General features: G+C 40.8%; 1 protein-coding gene across 2 annotated transcripts in view; it reads right to left on the bottom strand.

Moving 5' to 3' along the window:
* Positions 1-23,780, bottom strand: part of adgrv1 (adhesion G protein-coupled receptor V1) — a 113,375-nt gene that overhangs the window by 87,263 nt on the left and 2,332 nt on the right. For both annotated transcript variants that reach the window (XM_061767261.1, XM_061767260.1), the window contains exons 2-18: positions 13,929-14,116; positions 13,231-13,380; positions 10,686-10,781; positions 9,909-10,013; positions 9,696-9,809; positions 9,366-9,596; positions 8,122-8,459; positions 7,774-8,044; positions 6,575-6,901; positions 5,489-5,665; positions 5,145-5,368; positions 3,951-4,077; positions 3,687-3,872; positions 2,311-2,491; positions 1,774-1,937; positions 1,511-1,634; positions 1,150-1,410 (exon numbers count right to left, since the gene is read on the bottom strand). In XM_061767261.1, the coding sequence (XP_061623245.1) occupies positions 1,150-1,410; positions 1,511-1,634; positions 1,774-1,937; positions 2,311-2,491; positions 3,687-3,872; positions 3,951-4,077; positions 5,145-5,368; positions 5,489-5,665; positions 6,575-6,901; positions 7,774-8,044; positions 8,122-8,459; positions 9,366-9,596; positions 9,696-9,809; positions 9,909-10,013; positions 10,686-10,781; positions 13,231-13,380; positions 13,929-14,116 (3,264 nt within the window). The remainder of the gene's footprint in view (positions 1-1,149; positions 1,411-1,510; positions 1,635-1,773; positions 1,938-2,310; positions 2,492-3,686; positions 3,873-3,950; positions 4,078-5,144; positions 5,369-5,488; positions 5,666-6,574; positions 6,902-7,773; positions 8,045-8,121; positions 8,460-9,365; positions 9,597-9,695; positions 9,810-9,908; positions 10,014-10,685; positions 10,782-13,230; positions 13,381-13,928; positions 14,117-23,780) is intronic.

Here is a 23,780-nt window from a genome sequence, read left to right on the forward strand (position 1 = left end):
TGAAGCCAACAGAACCACATCATCTGCAAAAAGCAGAGATGCAATACTGAGGGCACCAAACCGGACCCCCTCTACGCCTTGAAATTCTGTCCATAAACGTTATGAACAGAATCGGTGACAAAGGGCAGCCTTGGCGGAGTCCAACCCTCACCGGGAACGAGTCCGACTTACTGCCGGATATGCGGACCAAACTGACTCCGGTCGTACAGGGACCGAACAGCCCGTATCAGGGGGTTCGGTACCCCATACTTCCGAAGCACCCTCCACAGGACTCCCCGAGGGACACGGTCGAACGCCTTCTCCAAGTCCACAAAACACATATAGACTGGTTGGGCGAACTCCCATGCACCCTCGAGGACCCTGCCGAGGGTCCACTGTTCCACGGCCAGGACGAAAACCACACTGCTCCTCTTGAATCTGAGATTCAACTTTCCGACGGACCCTCCTCTCCAGCTCCCCTGAATAGACCTTACCAGGGAGGCTGAGGAGTGTGATACCCCTGTAGTTGGAACACACCCTCTGGTCCCCCTTCTTAAAAAGGGGAACCACCACCTCAGTCTATCTAACCACAAACTATTTATATTGTTGCATTGTACCATCTTTCTATATGGACCTCTTCTCTAAGAGATGCTTCACCTGAATACATTGCTACGCCTGTCCCTCACCTCAAATAAACGACTCCTTTTGCCCTCAGGAAAAAAAAACAACAACAGGTGGCTCTACGAAACACACTATCATGTGTGAATGTAGATAAAAACATATACATTTTCCAATGTTGATTCATTCATTCTGATCAATTAAAAAATACTACTGTGATTAACCCACTGGTATAATAATTGTAATACGTATAAATTTAGCTTTCCGTATATTTCTAATAATACATATTGTTGCATATTATTTTATCAAGGTTAATAAATAATTGAGAGACTTTAAAATGCACAATTAATTATTATTTATATGCTTAATTATTTAATCAACTTAATTAAATAATTGAAACTATTCAAAATACGCAATTAATTAGAATTCATTTTACTTATTCTTCCTAGCTAATAAATACCTTACCAGTAATAAATGGGTGATATTCTCTACAGTTGAGTCAATAAAGACCTCCCTGCTCAGTAAATATAGTAGAATATGCAGAATACTCACCGGTGGCATTATACAAGACAATGAAGAAGTGCTCATCAGTCTCTGGTATGTTGTCGTCTTCTATGGCCACAGAGATGTTTTTCATCCATTCCCCTATGTCGTACACCAACAATGTGTCATTACTGAGCGGGCTGAGATCACCAGGTGACGAATCACCATATTCCACACGGTACGCCACTGTGCCGACATCGTCCGCGCGACCCGCCCGCAGAACACTGAAATTGGCCACGTCGCCTTCCTGAAGCCTCACAACGACAGGTTCTTCAGGATGCATGGAGAAGGATATGGAAAATGTAAGCGTAGATGAGCAGTATGATTCATTGGTAGCCTAACAACAAATCCTTGATGGCAAACCTCTTACCAGAAAAATAAATGGGGTCATCATTTTTGGTGATCTGAAAATGGGCTGAGACCCTGCTTCCCAGCCTTGCTCCTCCACTTGTGTTCACCAGAGTGACTGTGAAATTCTCCAGGCCTTCAGGTGTCTAAGACCAAAACAAAATAACACCAAATCATACAGTTGTGTCAAACACTTGTGTGTTTTTGAGATACTTGGCAAATAAATCTGATTCTGAACTTCTAGCAGCCATGTATGGCAATTTGAAGTTTAGTTCTTCAGCGTACCTCATCAGGTAAGGATAGGAGAGTCAGGTTTTTCAAGGAGTCCCCCTCCTTGAATGTGATGTTTCCCTGGACAGGGCTAACATCTTCAGATGAAGCTGGCTCTAGGATCCATGAAACAGACACTTCACTGAAGAGCCCCCTGCTCCTCTCCACTAAGTAGGTCGCTGTGTGTCAGAATATGTAGAGAGATGCTCTGTTTAGACAATGGACATTTACACAAAACAGCAAATGTTGACCGATAAAGCTCATTCATGCTCTTCAATTACAGATCAATTCTTTTAGCAGCTAGACGATTTTTGTTGTTGGGCTTTTATTGACCATTTTTGTTTGATTTAACGAAAGGAGAGCTGGGACATTGGCAGCACAGCGCGTTCACAAGAGCCTGGTCCCTGATATGAATAAAAAAATGATGTAAAACCTCAACACAGACAAAAAGTTTGATGGATGAATTTTGTTATCACAGCGGGCTCCCACAAATTCAGGCCCATTAGAAGTAATTTAGGTGAAGTTTGAGTACAATGTGCTACTTCGATCTACCTTGGAATGTCTCGTTGCCTTTGCTCTCACTGATGGCCAGTGTTGCTCCTGAATCCCCGAATTCGATGACCCCAAAGGGGTCGTCATTCCTGCGCACTGTGACGTTGACCTCCTTGTGGCTTCCGAGGCGACTGGGAGGAGTGCTGTGGCTGCTGAGTACAACGGAGAAAGTCTCATCCACCTGAAAAACAAATGGAAAAAAAACCCAAAGCGCATTTAACTCGTTCATTACCAGCTCTTTTCAAAGCAGAGTTCCCTATATTATATTATAGATATATTTTTTGTATATTATTATATATATATTTAGAGCATCTTTACTGAGTCCTTAAAACCCACAAAATATTGCATTTTGTGACAATATAAACACTAAATCTACCAAAATAAAGAGTAGGCACTCTTCTTTCACCAACAAAAAAGTTTGTTTATAGATTTTTCTATTCATTTGTAATCAGCAGCAAACGTGGGTTGGTTCCTCCCAAAACTGGTTTCTGACCAAAAAGCAGAGAAAATTTGCTTTTTGTGAAAAGAAAGCTGTCAAGCAGAACAGTGACTTTGATGCTAAGATATTTCGCTTTTGTGACACAAAAACAAGACTGAGAAAGGTTTTTTGATCGCAAAGTAATACTGTATTGACAGAGAAACAACTAAGAAACGCGTCGTGGGCAACGCTGAATTCACCGCATGGCTCGAGACTTTTCTCACAATCGCAACACATACTTTCTACTACCTTCTGCGACACATAGAGGCCTCTGTTTATACGTTACATATAAATACTCTCTCCGAGTGTAAGGTACCTAAACTTCTCCGAATATAAATGTGTTGGCATTTCTCCCCCTCATAAACGACGTGACAAGCTGAGATTCACCCCCTAATCTTTATCTTTAAGTTAAAAACAGTGCTGATCTCAATTCCAAAGCGACATAATGCCGCCATCTACAGGTACCTGCTAGTCGTTACAATGGCTTACATATTCACAGACAAGCTGGGCGAGACCCTCTTGCACCTCTAGCCATTGAAAAACGTACTCGACAAAAATATTTGTCGGTGGCAGTAAAAGGTTGGATTCAAGTTGACGAATACACAGTAAACATTTACGGCAGTGAATGAGTTCATATGTAAAATAAAAAACAAGACAAAAGCAGGATTCAAATGATGACGTTATCATCAAATGACGACATAGTAATAATTTATTAAATGTTCATCTGTTGATCATTCTATATGTTTTTACCAACTCTGGAAGTTTTGTTTCCTTCTCAATATTAGTAGCGCCACAAACTGAGAGGAGATTGAGGGCAGCAAGAAAATAAACCTGTGTCGTATTAGATCGCAGTATCTTGTTGTACCTACTATATACAATATGTTTTGAATATTCTTACCTCTGGCACGCCATCAGGCTTGGCCACCAGGGCCACCACCACCTCCCTCTCGCCTGGTTTAAACTCCAAGATGCCTGTGGCGCCGTAGAATTCGGTGTTGCCGGCAGGCATGACGGCATATCGCACCAGCTGTTTCAACAGCTGTCCCTGGGCTCTGACCACATGGAGCTCTACGGCCTCACCCTCCTGTAAAGGAGGCATTACATCAGATGTGAGGTGATTCGGAAAATACAGCATTTTCAAACGTTTGTTTCTTTGGCTTACATTGATCAACCATGGACCTCTAGAGGATGGAGAGAACTCAAAGACACCCCCAGGGTCATCGTTCTCCATGATGACAATCTCTCTGGTGGTAAAGCCAGCTTTCAGGATCTGATTTTCAACATTACTCCTGGGACACAAAGATGAATAGATTTTAGATTTAAGATAATGGCTTTTGACCCCACGCTTATGTAATGCAACAGAAACACAAAAACATTGTCTTCACTATCCGTAACAATGGTGTTCTATGACAAATAACTGAGCTTTCCTCAATAATTTTAAGAAAAAAAAAACCTGCTGAGAACTGTCACTCTACTTTTTGACAAGGCTGTCAGTGACAATTACAATACAACAGGGGCGGGGGGAACTCCACAAAAGTGGGACTCATCAAAGGTAAAGTGAACGACAGGAGTATAGAGTCTACAATGTAGACCATCAGTGTTCTACAGACTACACTTTAATAAGCAACGCTTCATATAACAGTCCCTTTGTGACAAAAATAAAGTCCTACACGTTATTCCTTTGCAGTGATGTGTGTGCGTGTCTGTATGAGAGAGAAAACTAGAGTGAAGTAGGCGTCACATATGAAGGGTAAATTTAGAGACAAAACAAGACAGCATGACGCACTCCAAATAACCAATCACAAACCAAGTCACTGCATGCATACAAACTCAGGCATCTACAAAAGCGCAAACAATCAAGCCTGTTTAAGATGGAGTGAATCACATGAAGAGGATTCTCTGTTAACTTCCCAACGACTAATTTCTCTTGGATTCCCTGTTTTCGCACCACCAGAAAATCCCTAATTCCACTCATCCCAAAGTCATATAGAGATGCCAGAAATCCTGAAGTAGCCCCTTCTCTGGAAAACAAAGTCCTGATTTACGCTCGACAAAAGGGGTTCACTCCAGTCTCCACTTACCCGAAGTACACTATAAAGCGTGTAGTCTCCACCCTGTAGAGATGGGGTGGGAGAGGAGAGTGCTGTAGTTCTCATCAGAACATCCATGAACACAGCATGCTACCCCAAAAGCCTCTCTTTCAGCGTCATATTAACATAACTCAATTAAAGTTCATTTCTCGTATAGTAACACTTAAGAAGGAACTTAACATGCCTCAGTGGTGCACAACAAAAAAAATCTAACTGCACATATCAAGTTGCCTAATTTGAACCTTCATTAATTGTTAATATATTACCTATCAAGGGTAAGCAGCAAGGTCTCATTGACTTCTGGTGTATTGTCTGCAATGATAGTGAGGTTGATGGAGGCATCGCTCTGCCCAGACATGAAGACAACAGAGCCCTTGAGAGGTTCCAGATCATTCCATGTTACGTCCTCACGGTTGGCTCCGATTGGCTTGAGACTCCAGAACACAACAGCTTGACCGTCTGTGCCGTCGCGCCGCAGCGGGAGGCTCACCTGCAACAAATGTCATGACAATAAACTGCAGTGCTTTATATCTGGGATTCTGACAGAACCGTGAAACTAGAGCCTTCATTGCTTTATTTTTACAGTTCATGTCTGAGAGTGGAATCTTACCATGCTGCTGTTACTGCGCTCTGGTTCATGAACCGCCACTGTGCTGTTACTTGTGAAACCAATTTCCCCATTGGCGATATCAGGAGTGACTGTCAGGGTGAGATTGACAGGCCCACAAAACCTTGGACTTTTTGACGGAATCATGGGAGTGATGTCAACAAGGTCCAGTGCATTCAACTTGTGCAAAAAAAAAAAAAAATAATAATAATTAATTACATACAGGTAGTATTTTGACAATGGCAGAGTCACCATTGCTTTGGTAATAACAGGATTTGCACCATGGATTTGGACAGGAGTTTATCCCAGTTGATTTTGGGTGACCCTGGACTGGTCAATCAATCGCAAGGCACATACAGACAAACAACCATATACACGCTCATTCACATCTATGGACAATTCAGCCCTGAAAACAACAATGGGCCATGTCACTTTGATGTTAAGTGCTAAAATGAATGGAGACAGGCATATATTGATATCTGAACTTGATGGTTGTTAGGACTTAGCCCATGATTGCGCAAAACTTTTAATGGCAGCCATAACATTTGAAATTGGTCCGCTGCAAAATTACGCAAACGGAGTTATCCCACTCGAGTTCTCAGTGGCTCAATTTAGAATCTTTAGCGAATCTAACATGCATGATTTTAGAATGTCGAAGGAAGCCAGAGTAGCCGGAGAAAACTCGCACAAGCACAAGGAGAACATGCATAAACTACAAAAGAAGGGCTGAGTTGAGATTGGAATCCTGAACCTCAGAAATAACCACTACGCCATGGTTCTGCCCTAATAGTAAATTGTATTAAAATCTAGAAATCGATATGAAGGCAGGCACAGTAGGTAAAAGTAGATCAAATATGATGCAATGTGCTTTGCTACTTTCTGCTTGTTTCTGGTCAGACAAACTCTTTTAGGTTTTTACAACAGAAAAAGACATGGATTTAAGCTTAGAGTGAATAGTTGGGATGTTTCCATGACAACAGGCCAGATGTGAGTGCCACTCTCATATTCAAAAGAGACACTCAAAATTTCAATTGGCTCTGATTTATGCATGCACAATGGTAAGATCAGAGGACATTCTTTCCAAGTTACCTGTATGAAGAAATGAGCTCCATTCTGCAGAAAAGCATCGCTCCTGATAGGCAGTATGACGAGGGCCGTACGTTCACGAGGGAAGACAACATTCACAGTTCTGCTAACATTTAGAACCTGGTCTCGTGCCAGTACTGGGTCTATCGGACCTGCGGGAATGTAGAGGGCTGTGAGACTCATTGAGACTTTGCCCAGCATGCCACTGTCCCGCAGAAAGTTTAGTGAAAGGAAACGGCCTTCAGGTTGGCTTTGGATGCTTTGCTCTTTTTCCGGGTTGAAGCGAAATATGCCGTAGACGTCGTCACTGTCTTGGATGTAAAACACCATCTAAGAAAAAAGTGTACAAAATAAATAAGTATATCTTTACTTTCCATCAAAAACTAATCTGACTCAACATGGAGTATGCCATATTTGAGCAAGTAGTTCAAAGAGGATGACGTCTGAACATGGGGGCCACATGAGTCTAATTAACATCTTTTATAGTGAGTCTTGTTTTCCTTTTCCTAAAATTTAGTCCCTGGGCCCAGGTTATATGGTGAGGTGAGGACGAAGAGGAAAGGATCTGAAGCTTGAACGTGGTAAAACAGATCTTTGAGCTAACTTTAGAGATGCATCCTCTTTAATTAACTCGACTGGAGTCGTGTTGACTATTTTAATTAGGGCCTTTTCTCTCCCTGAATCCCACGTGTGTGATTCATTGGCTGGTATGTACACAATAATTGATTTACGGTTTGGCACAAATCATGTTTATGACTGATCATTTTGTAATGTTAATTGAGGGGAAAAAACAAAAATTGTGGACTGGTTAAATCATGTGATAGTTTTAGCACACAATGAGTGTGTGGGTCCCATTCGAATCAATTAAAATTACTTCACATGATGGATGATGAAGATGGAAACCATAAAATCCTGTCACCATTTCACCCTGCACGCTTTAAAAACATGCACAAAACCACACATTTAGTGCGCCTGCTGCTCCTGCTTTGTATCAACTCAGCTACATCAATGGGAACCCCACAGAGCAAAGTGATTAGCTTTCAAAATGTGCCAATTGCACTCTAACTTATTAGATTATATTTTGTAACAAACACCCACACACTACGAAATGAAAAACAAATGCACAAAATCTGGAGGGTACCGTATTTCCCCAAAACAAGCTTCAACATTTATAACAATTGTATGACTCTTTCTCCACTGACCTCCATTGGTTCATCCACCTCAGCATCCCCAGTCACAGAATGCGGCAGCAGCCTTAGAACAAAAGCTTCTGCCTCTTCAGGTAGATCGTCTGTTATGATATTTATTGGAATCACAGCAGTTACCTGGCCAGGGGCAAAGGTCACCACCCCAGCCGAAGGTGCCAAGTCATCAGATACTGGCGTTAGGACACTAGAGTTTCGACTAATGGACCAGTTGGCGGACACTTCGCCATAGCTACCTCCATTTCTAACTATAACGATGCCCTCAAATCTGGAGGAACAACAACAGAAATTTGTTAGAATACTGTAATGTTATTGTAACTCATATCTGACATGCAGGTTTTCCACCTCTGTGTCAGGTCCTCGTCGATGCTGATTGGTTGAATGACTGCACTGCTGGTGATTGACAGGACGCCATGTGGCTTATCATTCGGCTCAATGGTCACAAGCACAGTCGAGGGTGAAACTAGTACCACATCTCCTTTAAGGCTTGCCTCCAGCAGTACCACTTGGAAAGACTCTGCGATTTCTGGCACTTCATCATCCGTGATGTTAAACAACAAGCTAGACTTGTAGACAAATGGAGGGAAGGTGACGGTCCTGACCGGCTGCAGGTCAATGAAGTCCTCATCAGCTGTGGCGCTCACCGGACCTTTTCCACTTACAAGCACATAATCCACAGAAACCTGGAGACAGTTGGTTACAGATGTTTCTTGTTGTGGAAATATTTTCTATACTACTGTAATTATACACTCTAAAATACCAAACGTCTGATTTACTATGATTGGGAAGAGGTGTAAAAGGGGTGGCGACAGACTTATATAAAAGAGAGTTTTGCGCATTAGGTCGCTCTGATGTTTTTCATCATGGAACATTTGGCAGAGCACCACAAGTGCAAAACATTTGAAAAAAAGTTTGAAGTGATGGAATTGGAAGTGTTAGTGGAAGAGGCAAACAGATATTTTACAGAGTCACAGAAATGTCTATCACTCCGATAATTTTGCGGAAGCCAGCAACTCTAAAAAACCCATGCTTTGTTTGTTTTAACTCATCAGTGTGTGAAAATTGGATGCATCCGTCTTTCCTGTGTAAAATTGCGTTTAAAATTTGGGAGAGCACACTCGAAGAACTCGAAGAATGTCACAAACAACCCATGGAGGAGCAATCTTCTCTTACTGGTTGCAAGACTGTAATCAGGAAGTAGTTTGGTTTATGGACGAGTGAGAGAAACAGCTTAAATAAGCACACGGCGCAAATAGGGATTTATGAATAACCGCATGCATGCTATAGCTGTCTTCACTTTTGTCTACCTGTAGTTCCATCACCATTATGCCGCTAAGAAACAAACCCAAGTAGTGCATTAGCCATTTTGTTCAGTTCGACATTTTTGTCAGATCTTTGTCAGAGTTTGTTTGCAGCCAAACAAGAGTTTGATTACTGCGTTCATACATAACCAAATGACTCGTAACAAGTGGGTCAATGAACTAACGAACAAATAAATGTGATTAAAATGGACCTAAAGCGCGCAAGTGTGAAAAGCATGCTTAATGTTATTATGTTCATAATTCAGGAGCCGGAGGGACCAAAAGTACCTCAGTGTCAACAGAGCCAACAAGTGGCCCGTCCTCACTTAGCCGACCACGTGTCACATTCAGGGCGATGACCCCAGCAGACTCTGGAACTGCTATGATCGAGTGTGAGAACCTCAGTGGGCTGTCATTACGTCGGATCCTCAGCTGAACGCTGCTGCCGTTGGGCCTGAGGAGAGCTCCACCTGCTATGCCCGTGAGCTTGACTGAAAACACTTCATCATCTTCTGGAATCTGGTCCACAGGAAGAAAAATGGTAGGACTTAAGCAACCATCCAATCAATAAGGTGATATGAAGTTGTAAATAATTTGCTGTTGCTTGTTGCTTGGGACCTGGTCATCCCGGATGAGGATGCTGAAGTGAATGACAGAATGTCCAACAGGAATCGTGATATTTCCTCTGTCTGGAGTGAGGTCCTCAAAGGCAGGATTGAGCCCCCCAGAGATCTTCAGTAGAATATTAACACACTTTACATTAAATAAGTCCTTTTTGAAAACATAACATGGGATGACAATGTGCTTTTTTGATGGACAATGTTCTCTCACCTCAAAATTCACAGTCACTGTTCCGTATGTCCCCTTTTCCCTGATTAGAGTGAGAGGCACAAACTGGTTTCCTCCTCTCGGTTCATCAACTATGACCTCCTCAGTCTGTGATGTGAGAGAGAGATATGACAAACATAATTAAATCTCTATTTGTACATGATCTTGTTCAAATGGGTTCAAATCAGTACGATAATTAGTAGCACAAGCTTACAAACAAACGGGATAGCTCTTTATCAAATGGATGCCAAATAACAAATATCAGTGTAATAATGATTAACCAGGAGAATATGATACATGATTTCATTGGGTGAAGGCAAGTCAAATCTTTGTCATTTTGGTGTTGACCTTTAATTATTATTACAATAAACATTGACAATTGCTGAAACAGAAAAAAAATACTTTAAAATTGACACCCAAAAAGTCCAACTCGGATATCAGTTAAAACCCCAACAGGACTTGGCAAATCATCATCCATCACATTAAACCATCTGGAGGTGGTAGGACAAATGGTTCCCAAAACTCCACGGCTGCCATGGAAACTGAATTCCCACTACTGATACATTAAAGTAAGGATTGAGGTGGATTCAATTATCCTTAGAAGTAAAATAATTGACATCTGTTTGTGCAACCACAGTACTTATTGTTCATACAATAAGTTAACCTGTATGATTTGAGGTCATTGAAGTAGTATAGGATTCAAATGCACATTTCCCACTTCAGTTACACATTGAAAGGAACACACAGATAAGATTAATTGATGATGTTGGATTTTCTTACTGAGTTGAAGGCGATGATTCCAAAGGCATTATCATTGGACAGGATTGTGATGGTGGCTATGTTGGGTGTTCCCAGTGTCACACCGTTGGAGGAGCTCTGGAGAGTGAAAGCAATTCAAATAGTTAAACTAGGTCACCACACCTCCTCCGTCAGCCATGATGCTCAAAACCTTATTCTCTTGACTTCGTTATTGTTCCACCACTACTGAGACGCCATGGTGAGAAGGCACAAAGACAGGAAGTACTGGTCTCAGCTCACTTAATTTGTCACTTTGCCTCTCGGCAGGATGCCTCTTCATTCTTGAGCGTTATCATTCGGCCTTAAGACCTGACAATCCCAAAATCTCCTGTGTGGCTCTCAGTAAACGAAAGACTTTTGTATTTTTTTCTGAATGTAATTGCCAAATAAAATGAGACACTAAAGAGTATTTCTGCACCTTTTAGATAGGCAGGGTTTCATTAGCATCGGCAGGTAGTTTTTTCCACAACCACCATGTCTTGGCTAAGCGTGTGGTAGAGCGATGCGTGAAAGACAACAGCATCCTTAGGGTCCACTGCCTTCAACACTCTATTCATAAAGGGCTTTTCCCAGTTGTAACAGAGCTTTGTTGTTACTGCTGAAGTCTTGTAGTGGTCACTGAGGGTACGAATGGTTGAACAGAGCCAAGCCACTGAGCAAGCCAGGAGTCCACTGACACACACACACACACACACACATTTGCATCTCTGAGCCTCAGTCTCAAGCAAGCCTTGAATCAAGAATTAGCTTCATACCTTACTTACCCTGAACGTAGTTCAGTAAAACTGTTATTTTTCAGAAAATTATACTTGGTTTAAGTTTTAAGCCTTTCCACTCTAGGACTACAGTTTCCATCCGTCCACTTCTAGTCCTCTTGTTGTCATTCGGGTCACGAGTGTGCTGGATCCTACTTAGTTAACTTTGGCGAGCTACACCCTGGGCTGGTCACCAGGCAGTCGAGGCACATATGGACTAACAACCATTCACACTCACATTTACACCTATGAACAATTTAGAGTATTCAATGAACCTAACATGAATGTTTGAAGCCTGAGTGCCTTGAAAAAACTCACAAAAGCACAGGGAGAACAAACAAGAAGGCCTGAACCAAGTATTGAACTCAGAACCTTGCAAATGCGAGGCAGACGTTCTAACCACTTCCCCGGATGTGGGGTCCATTTTGTATTGTAATAGTTCAACTAGGGATTGGCATTATCGTTGATTGATTGATAATGATCTGAATTATTTGGTTGTGTGGAGTTGATTGTTAATTAATCAAGTCTTAATCACTGAGGCTCTATAGAGTGCACTATTTGGCTACAAAGAGCAGCGGTGCTCTTGATTTAGTCTCAACTAGGTTGCTTTCAGAAGAACATTATAATGTGGGGGAAAACAGTTACAATATAATTTATATACAATACATTTAAAAAACAACAATGAACTGATTAATGTATCATTAGTTTCCCCCATAGTCAGTCAAGGAAATGTATTCAAATGTCCATCACTAATGTAAAGCAGTTTGTTTTTTAATTGGTGATGGAAGACAGACGAGTATGATGTGCCTACAATGTAACAAAAACAACATATATCCGGAATGTCACTCTCTCTCTTTTTACCTTAATGCTTGATGTGTGATCCTACTTGCAGTGCACATTTATACTCCAGACAGCCCTCTCGTAAACTGAAAGCTTTGTCTTCACTGTAGTGTAAATAGAAGGGCTAAGTGGGCCTCATCTTTTCTTTCACTCTGCTTGTAGGCTAAATACAGGCATGCACCACAGGGAAATAACCAGACGTCACATAAAGATGATAAATAAACAATGTTGTGAGGGATGTCAGGTTTGTTTTGCAAAGATGACAATCGGTGAATCATGATCCTCCTTTATCTTTGGACTTGGGGCAACTGATGAGACGGCGATGAGCACTCTTCCCACCTTAACTCATCAATCAAACTTGACAACTAAATGCTAACTGAAACCATGGCAATAGCTTCTAGGTGTAAGGAATCTTAAGCTGTGAAAGTAATTCTGTTTAGAATGATTTACAATGTAGCTCCACACCATCTGTGCATAATGCAATTTTCTCACCTAACTGAACTAATACGTTGCTTGAAAAGAATTAGACCTTCAGTGCAAGTAGCTTAAATCTGCAATTGGGTTTCACCAGCAAAGTAGAATACATAATGTACTTGCTGGGAAATTGTGGCTGTCACAGTCAGTTTCCTTTCACGGCGCTGTCTTTTAAAAGGGAAACCTCAAAGGTGTTCTGGTCATGTACGTTTTCCCCCACCCCGTCTGACCCCAGTAAAGTCTTATGGTGGACACACATCAAAGAACCGAAAAAGAGGGCTTACTGTGGTTGACGCCTCCACATCCCATTGCTTAGTGGCTCGTGTGAAGGATTCGGAATCAGAACAGTGAAATGTATGCTTGTAGAGCAACGGCGGTAACATCCGTAGCAAAAATAAATTTGATATACACAGGAATGATGAACTTATACTGCAAGACCCGAATGATGAGCCTTTTACCTGTAGAGTGAGGTTAAAGGTAAACGTCTCATCCGCTTCAGGCAGGTCGTCGTCTTTTACTGCAATGAAGATGGTCTTACTGGATTCAGTGGACAGCAGAAAGACGGCAGCATTAACAGCCTCAAAATCGCCTGTGTCGAATCCCTCCAGCTGAAATGAACAAACCAAGTAATGCTCAAGAATAGTGTGCTGTGGAAAGAAGGCTGGATATTGCATGATCTATAGTGGATTCCTCCATCTATCCCTTTCCTGACATGAAACTTCCTACAATTTTTTTGCTGAGTTTTTGCAGGATGTATAATAGTTAATTCAAGAGAAATTGTGTTAAAGGCATTATGACGCTAACTTCTTCACCACATTCCACTGCATGGCCAGCTCATCTTGTTAGACACCAACTGTGAGCATCTGACACAAACCCCCACGTAGAGCCCATAAAGCCAAACCCCAACTGAGTTTTCCAAACTGCTGGCACACACCATCTTTGATGTTGCCATCACTTTTTGCAATGACTAAAGGCTTGACTGCCTGAAAATGCAATGGAAGATATTACAGACTGAGCGGTTACAGGCTTTGAAGGTGGACAGTTCATTCAGTTCAGTTTAACTACATACTACAGTACAATAAAGAAGCATCAATGCATAATATGGCATGGGATACTCTAACAGTGCTTTAGGGTAAGCTTAGAACACAAGTCCTACCAGAACCAAAGCCGTGACATTGACGGGGTCTCCCACTCTCTCCACGACCAGCCGGACCACAGCCGTGCTGCTCTCGTTGACAACAAAGTCCGTCTGCCCTAAGAAGCGCAGAGCGGCCGACTCAGATGTTGCGCCAGGGATGGACAAAGTCAAAACCAACCCGGCCAAATGGAGGAAAATGGTCATTCCTGTATGAAGATGCAAATGAAGAACAAGGTTAGAATTGGTGGGTTTTGGGTTCATTGTAGGCAAACGTGCCATGTCTGGTTTTCACCAAGTGGTGCAGTTCATCTAGGGACAGTTAGGTTGGCTGATGGCAAAGTTTAATCCCTTACTGAATTTACTAAAGAAGAATATGACAGTATGTATTTGGTACCCTTTCTTCTTGGTATGTGGTTACTTATTCCAAGAAGACTATTCTAAGAAGACAAGCTTTTATTTAAGAACAGTGCTTCGCATTTCATTCGTTGCTGCACACAAATTATGTTTTTCAACCCAGCTCAACCCTTAAAGGTAACAACGCTCTGGCTGTTGCTCCAAAGGACCAAAAAGCAGTACATTACAACTTCCTTTTGACAATAGGAAACCCATCCATCCATCCATTTTCTGAGCCGCTTCTCCTCACTAGGGTCGCGAGCGTGCTGGAGCCTATCCCAGCAATCATCGGGCAGGAGGCGGGTTACACCCTGAACTGGTTGCTAGCCAATCGCAGACAATGGGGAACCCAAAATTTGCATTTCGTTAGCCCAATAGCATCATTGCCCAAGGCATTTTTTAACATACTTTGGAAGCAGGGGGGGGAAAAAACAAACAAGAAAAATCTGGTTGCCTCAGTTCAACTTCTGTCGATTACAATGACTGAATGACTGAGAATCTACACAAAGAAATTTTTTTTTTAATTTAATTAATTAATTTATTTTTTTAAAACAAGCACATTGGTATTTTTACTGATATTGTGAAAGTAAATTAAAAACAACTTTGGCAATTATGCTATTAGGCGAATGATGTGGTTCTTAAATTATCGTGATGTTGAAATTGGCATTTTGAGGGATGTACTAAGAATCAGGAAGATGTCTTCTCCACATCCAAAATCACAGATTTTCAAGAGATAAAGAGACATCATAATCATAGCTGACTCAGTGGTTAAATAGGTAGTTATCCCTGGATGTGTTAAACCTAATGCTGTACAATGGAAATAACAGATTGTGTAGAATAAAGGAGCCATATGTTCAGAAAGGCTGGCCAGATGGTCATGGTGGTATAACAAACTGGTAATATTCCATAATTTAAACAGCTGTTGTCCTCATGCTGTCATGACTGTTAAAGCACTTGTTGTTGACGCCATTTTTCTTGACCACACAAATTCACTATGTCACGCCAAAGTAAATGTGACCAAATCAGTAGTTTCACGTATTCGGCACAAGGTTTCTTGGCATTTCTGCCTGGCCAACATTCTCCTTTCTTCCCCTCTAATTATCTTTTCTGCTCTCCTGCTTCCTACAATCATCTTCACGTCTGCGCTCGTCTCCTCATGCTCAGCCCTCTCACAATGAATAATCCTGAAGCTGGATGGAGCCACTGAGACAGTTGTCATGGTTAACACAACAAAACAACCCAGCATGACAAATGGGGTGGAGCCAATGAAGGACTATGGCTACTGTCCTCAACCTCCTTGCCGCCCTCCTTCCACTCATTTCATTCATAATCTGCACAACGCGGTCTTGCCAAGGGTATAACTGTAACCATTATCTTTGAGAAAATGCTATTTATTCAAAAGTTAGAAAAAAGCAAGGACTGTTACATGCAGATGTCATGCTATTCGTTCCATTTTAATGGGAGAAACCTCTAGGAAAGTTGGACTTTGAAAATAGTAATGTTTCCATAATGTTCCATTCCACTTATACTACTGTGAGCTATTCTCAGAATGGTATAAATACTTAAATAGAAGTCATTAGTGTGTTAGTAGCGTAAAATATTATGATAATTTACCAACTTTAATTAGCTAACTCTAATATGTTTGTTTATTTGGTGTGAGTGTGGATATTTGTTTTATTTGTGAATAAATGTGCGCATTGCACAAATATACCATGGTGGAAAGATGACTGGTTAACACATCAAAAAAGGATTTAAAGCTGGTGGGTGGCAAGGGGTTTAGGCTTAAAGGGAATGAGAGGGAAGAGGTGAGTGAGTTAGTGTGTAAAAAGAGGCTGGGTCTCAGTCAATCCATTTATTAGTTTTAATGTAATTTCATTAAATTCCCGTTATTTCAGTTTTCACCTTGGTTTGTCGCAACATTCCTCCCAGACTCCTTACATGTAATAATTTACTCTTTTGTCCATTTTTACCTCTATAGATATACGATATGCATACAGTAATAGTAGATAGACTTGCCTAGCAATCACTTTTAAAAGTTCACAGTTTAGGCAAGGGGTTAAAAGAGCCTCAGTAAAGTAAAACTGTAGGCACTTATTTCGTTTTATATGAACTGTCTTTCCATCTACTGTTCCATTCCATTTTTGTTACAAATCACTTAATGTTTCCATGTTATGAATTATATTCTTGAAATAAAGACATGTACTGTACTTGAAAAACACACTTTACTGTCTGTCACTGTTACTGTCTGTTGTCTGCCATGTAAAATTACCTTAATATTTGTGCCGCACTCAAAGGCAATTTGTAATTTAAGAATTTAGTATTAAATTTAGCAAAAAATAAAGTTTCAGCGCTACTTTGGCTCTTAATCACAACAACTCTTCTGAGAAGCCACCACTCTACAGGTATAATAATATCATAGATCATCTCAGATCAAACAGTATTGGTTCTTATGAACTCCTACAACCCCAGCCACACAAAAAAGATGGTGGTCCATTGACCAAGAATACTGCACTCTTTTCAAGGTGCCTAATAGAAAACAGATGCTGCGTGAATGGCACAGATCTGATTTACAATTACCGGGATATTTTTGTTCGGGTGTTTTGTGATGTGCCAACCATGATCCCAGGGGCTACAGGCAGACCAAGGATCTGTCCATCAAGAAAACGGCAGCATGCCGTGTTTGGCACAGACCTCTGACACTTATACAGCTGCTGCGAACAAAGCTGTGACATCCAAGCACACACATGCGTATGAAGCCACGGGTTTAGCAAACCATTCTGCCACAGACCGAACATAAAACCAAAAAAAACTGCATTTTAGTAGAAATGCTCAGCTGGTGATTGGCCAGGGCACCAGAGAGCTTTGAACACACTGTCAATCACTAAAGCAAATGAAATGGATTGTTGGCCCAAGTACTTTAGCTAGCCAAAGATAACGCCGCAACTAAAGAGAGCTCCCACAGTGAACCTTCAGAATTGACTGATGCTGTGACCTCACTCAACTTACTCATTATTATCTTTAATCATGTCATACATTATTTCCAGGAACACACACTGTGTCATATAAGCATCAAAAAATGAATTTTTAAATTTTAAAGTTCTACCCTTATCACAGTTACAGTATATTATTCACTTTGTTGGAAAATCATAATCAAGCTCACTACCTTAACACAAACACAGTTGACCAGTGTTGCTGTAAGGTTGTGAGTAATGTTCATATACTCAGCTTTTGCCAACAAACATTTAAAAACAGTGTCGTGTTCAAAAATGTATATTTTCAGAACCGCGTTTCAAATGTTTGCGTTACAGGTTCCAAAACACTAAACAAACAGCTAAAAAAAAGCACATTTTTATCCATTTCCAGCTTACTCTATGGCTCTTACTGTGTGCTAATGTGTACTGTGTCTAATAGGGTACTCTGCAGTCTCGCTGGCTTCTTCCCAAAGTGTTGCTGTCATGTACCTGAGGTCAACTGAAGTTGCCTTTGGTGTGAATATGAGTGCCATAAGTCACCTGGGATAGGCTCCAGTTGTAGAGAAAATAGATGGGCATGAATGTGATGGATTAGTCTTTTCTAGAAAGCCCTTCTCGGCAGGCGCACTGATAAGCACAGTGAGCAGGCATGCTGATAAAACAGCCTGCGGTGACTTGACCCTGTCACCTTTCATCCCAGCAGTGTCATGAGCTCTGTTCACAGGAACTGCTGCATTGGATCCCTTGCACACACGGACTCGCTCATTGATCTATTAGATATCCCGATCGTGGGTGTCTAGTTGCCGGGCAACTCCTGGACGCACGACGATGATGCCTCTTGGGTTTCGCCTGACAGCGGCCAGTGTGTCGTAATCTCCCGAATCAATTATTCAATGGAAGCCTTGGACTTCGTGGATGACTGCAGTTAAGTGTGACACCGCAGGATTCTCCACATAATACATGCCTGGTGAATGCTTGACAGCAAGAGGCTTCGCTTTTCTTCAAATCATTCAAGATATGTTAGAGTTCTCATTGAAAGCAGAATTTGTTGTGACTATAATTACATTGTGGATTTTGCCTCTCCCGTAATTACTTCACAGTGAGAGTTCTCAGTATTTGAAGGTTTAGAAGTGGAATGCGATACTTGTACTTCCCTTTTGGAAGAGGGTGTGTTGGACATCAGTCAGTGGAGTTTAATCAAGGGCTTTCCCATGTGGCTTTTATGCAATGATGTTGCCCTGGTCGTAAGACGCCCTTGCAGAACAGCTTCTGGTTACATTGGACCACTTAACGGCAACATACAGATAGATCCACGTATCAGTATGCATGTATACAGTACAGTGGAGTCATCAAAGTCGAGCACCGTAAAAGTGATACCAACTATAATTTTCTGGATAAAAAAAAAAAAAACCTCAAAGGTTCAACTAATATTACATCCGAGTATTGATTGATTTACAGATTTTACTATGGCTTTTTAATGATGGTAACAGTGATGGTAAAAGGAAAAAATGATGCTCTCCACTGATGTGAATAAAGGCGCTCAAGTTCTTATATAGAGGGGGAGGGGTGACTCATGCTGAACTCCAAAATGCATCACGAGGCAATGTTTTAGCCATGACCTCCTCCCCCCCCCCCCCCAAAAACAGCAAAACTGAAATGGTGAAAAACAGTTTATTGCTATACTCCACAATTTAGTACTACATAGTTCTTTCTGTCTTTTCACATTTTCAGCAATTATCTTCAAACATGTATAACATATTTCTGTTTTACAAAGTCTTTAATACAACAGAGGTTTTATGATAGCAACAGTGTGGGTGTGGATAAACAAATTCACTTGACATGTATTTCAATGTGAAAATATGTTTTTAAATTAGAACAACTTGGAAGTAAGTCAACCAGCATCACAAAACAAATTGTGTTCAGCTTTGGAAGTTCACTTTTGCAGGTTCTACTGTGTTTCATAGTACAGTACAACATAAAACATTAAATTGTATAAACATTGGAAAATGGATATTCCCTGTGGCCATATTGCTGGGTTGTTATTTGAGTTGAAAGAAAACCAGGCAGTTGTCAAATATCTTTTGCCAAAAGTCTATCCTTAAAAGCGAAACCAAAAAATGTTAATGCAGTATATTATTAGAGTACAGTGTGTATTTATGTAGCTCAAGTTGTGCTGATGGTTCCAAAATACTATCACGCCTTCTCTCCGTTGTTTATTGACTTGTTTTATGTTTGAGCTGCGCTTAGCGATGCCACCAGACCAGTGTTTGTCGAGATTTACCTCAGAAACCGTCCACAGGCGGCGTGGCCACGCATCACATAGTGGGTCAACTTACAAGCCCATAATTGCACTGTGCATGTAGTTTTTCCTTCAGGTATTTTTAGGTCAGTCAATGTTTTCGCCGTGCGGGGAAGAAATTAAGAGACATAATAAATGAGTAGAGCTAAAACATACATTGTTAAATCTGCCAAAGGTTTGTATTACACACCAGACTTATTTTAGAGAGCTCTACGCCAAAACAGATTTGTGTTTATTTTTAGGGGCAAAAACAGAAAGCCTGCAAAAAGAGGAGGTAGGACAGTTGAGGAAATAAGAATGGCAAGGTGATGAATTGCAGTCAAATCATGCCATTCCACACAGGGAAATCTTGAATGAATCCCCTCCTAAAGAACAAAAATGCATGAGGTCAGCCCTCGGGCTATTATCGGAAGATAATTCACACCGGCCTTTCTCTCCTTCAAGGGCATGGGTCTGTCAATCAAATGTGCATTTTACTGTGAAAATGAAAACAGAGAGCGCGGGGAGAGTTTTCCTGAGGTATTGTCCATGCAGCTGTGTTCGAATGCTCTAAAGTTCCACCAAGTGCATCTCACATACCTCTAAATAAAAGCAAGAATGTTTTCTTCTGCTTTAGAAGCAATGGGTTGGAAGGGGTGTATGAAAAGGAAAGTGGTTTCAATTGAGTAGGAAGCAGTAGTAGTGAGCAGTTTAAAGCATTTTTGGTGCATTGGTTGGCTGATTAGCTTGTATGACACACAGTGATCGAGGCAGACAGAAAGACACTTTGAGGGGATTAAACAAGGTTGTGCTCTCCACAGCCTCGCAGACCAAAGGGCCAATTTGGAACGGGTATTACTTCATTGCATGTAAAAGCTTGGACCTGGATGAAATGCTAATTGCTTTTCAAAACCGCTCCCAAAAGAGAGGGACGAGGTAGAAAAGAGCTATTTCCATTGAGGAGAAGCCGGGCTTTGCGTTTCACTGAGCAGCGCACAATTTTAAGGAGCGCACTTTTGTTCTCGCATGCTATTTTGGAGGTTTTGCGGGCATTACTAACATGGCCACAGTTCTCTTTTCTGTTGTTTCTACAACTTTTGGCAAGCAGACCACCACTCCAGAAGAATCCAAACCATACTATTCCGAATGGCCTTTTTCCCCCTCTCTGTTGTAAACAAGGACACGGCTGCACACTCATTCACAGTACTGTAGGTGTCAAACCGCCCCTTTCAAAAACTCCAAAGTACCAGATGGCAGCACAGAAACTGCTCATTCTCTCACCTATTGATTGACTATCATAAAGGAGTAGTTGTCTATTTCATCTCAGTTTGTAACCTGCCTTGTGAATTCTGGTCCAATTAATCACAAAATCATGAATACTGCGGTGAGTACTTTATCAAATAGAGGGCATGTATTTTTTTCAGCTGCAAAAAGTATCAGGTATTTATCTGAAAATTGGCCTTTATAAAATTGTACAAGGCGACACCGAGTATTTTTCCATGAAAAAAAGGGAGGCGTCTATTTGAGGTGAAATGTTTATTTCTTTCAGTGGATGATATACCCACCAATAATTGTGGCACGGAATCTATCATACTGGAGTGATAAGAGTATAATTATTAGGGATGGGTTTTTATAATCGGAATTATTTGATTAATTGTTAATTTGGAACTCTCTTGATTGCATTTGGAACTATCTCTGGAAGAGCTCTTTAAAATATCAGGATTTCTAAGGATTTTCCATCATTGATGAATCCAAAGTATTTCATTCTCATCTAGCACCCCTGCAGTACTTCGCATAGATGACCTCAAGGTTTATTATCTTGAGATGTTTATCTCACAAAGCTATAATCTAAAACGGCAGGCATTAAGAAAAGAAATAGTGGATGAATGCATCTGTTTGAGACAAACACAACCGCTCTGTGTTCAACTACCCCCACCAACTTTTGAAATTCCTCCGCTAAGACTAAATATACAACAATGAGGGACATCAAAGAATGAGAAAGGAGCTGGTACACGTGCAACCCCCCGCTGCAGCGACACACGGAAAAGGTTCTATATTGCAAGTTGCGAGAAAAACAAATATATTTTCCATAATTTTAAAGCAAATACCTTACAAGCTTTTCAAGTGCTGTACTTAATTCTTGTGAAAACGGGTTCCCCCGTGATATACTATAAACCATGGCAATTACAAAAATGGTGAGGGATGCTAATTTTCAAGAAGTGTGACGTTATGACAGAAACCTAGGTTGCAACACATTTATGGGTTTAATTTAATAAATACCGGGTGTTCCAAAAAATGCCGTACTCAAATAACATGGTAAATTATTGCTCAAATTATCTAAAATTTGACTACATGTGCAGTGGCGCTTCTAGCTGGAATGGCAACCTGTGAATCCTTGAAGACCCCCTATAATGTCTCCAAAAGAGGACGCAAATTCTGTTTTCCTTTTTTCTCAGAGTGAAAAATGACATTCACGAGCAATGAAAGTGCATTTTGTGAATTTTTTCCCAATTTTGATAGGTATACTGTATCCTTACCCAGATAATCAGATATCAAATAATTATCCTTTTTGGAACAACCTGTATATTAGATAATTACAAGAGGGTTAAACACTCTAAAAACTCTTGGGTATGGTGCTCTCCAGCAGACAAATTGTCATGAACCCCTATGAATTGTCATATGATTTTTAAGTGTACAGAATTGAGGCAAAAGGAACCCATGCACACCACGCAGGCATTTTACTATCAAGCGGGTACAACAATGTGTGTGTCAGTACGTATATTTGATTATTTGTAGACTTACAGTATATGCTGTCATGGGCAAGAGTTTGCTGCAGCAACCATTCTAAACTCAACAGGAACTGAATCGGTTCAGTTGGGACTACCAAAGAGACCTCAGCATTGTTGGCCATCTCTGTTGGTCCACCACTTCCCTGTCACGCTGCTCCAAGGTCAGCAACCACTGAAACATGTCTCCCATCAGGAAGCCTAAACGATTATAGGACTTACGGAAACATGGCATACAACATTGCCATTATACAAGACTTAACTATGATTTTGATTTATAATGTCTCTGTTGAGTGAATCTGAAAAAAAAAAAAAAAAAATTCAGGCTTTCCAGGCCTCATGGTCCCATTCACAGTCAATCAGAAACAGTAAAGTAACATTTTGGGTTCTGTCAGAGTGACGCACATTACTAAATGTCGTCTGTTTTCTATAAAGGGATTTTGCCGAGTTCTCCTGCATGTACTGTTAGGTAAACAACCAATGAAAACCAGTTTCATAACAAAATGCTTATAACAGGTATCTCCATTTGTCCTCGGACACGCACTTCTGCTTCAGACCAGACCTCCCCCCCAGTCACTTTGCATTCAAGATAAATGAGCGCAGGACAACACACAAAACCACCCTTGCTTTGTTTTAATAACCCAAGTGCAGTCAACCTTGAATGATGAATGAGTGAAACTGGCATGGCTAAAAGACAAGGACTACAAATCATCATAGGTAAAAAAAAAAAAAAAAAAAAAAAAAAGGACATTATGCCAATGTGTAGCATGTATATTTTTAAAACTTTAACTACAGCTGTGGCCCATTAGTACTGTAGTGATTCACATAGCTGACTTTATGCAGCTGGCATGAGATCAACTCCCACTCAATGCACTATTTGCGATCACCCTGGTGATTGACTGGCAAACAGTCCAGGCTTTAGTCCACCTTTAACCACCTGTCACCCAAGTCACATAATACACTCGCACTACAATCCTTCGCTATTACAATACAAAAAAATAAAAAATAAAATAAAAAAATCTAAATTTAATTCAAATGCTCTGAATTTATATTCAGTTAAGATTAGATTTTATTAGCTGGGTTACACACTCATCATCACAGGACATGAAAATGTGTTTTTCAGTTGATTTCTTGGTGTGGAATAAACAAACATGAACAAATATTAAAAAGTCATGGGAGGAATAAGCAACTGGTACATGATAACAAAAAAGAATGCTGTACATGGTCCCATTGCATTAAATTCCTAAGATCAGGGTTTCCAAAGTATGGATTAATTTTAACTTTGTCCACGGTTTATGTCAGTCTATAATTTTAATCAATTCTATGACTCCATTTGCAAACCAAAACATTCGTATACCAAGGTAATGTTTCCCATTGAAATGCAATTAATCCGTTCCAGCCCCAGAAGTAAGTTTATAGTGTGGTTATACTGTACAATATA

This window comes from Phyllopteryx taeniolatus, chromosome 3 (assembly GCF_024500385.1).
Source record: "Phyllopteryx taeniolatus isolate TA_2022b chromosome 3, UOR_Ptae_1.2, whole genome shotgun sequence".
Taxonomy (NCBI): Eukaryota; Metazoa; Chordata; class Actinopteri; order Syngnathiformes; family Syngnathidae; genus Phyllopteryx; species Phyllopteryx taeniolatus.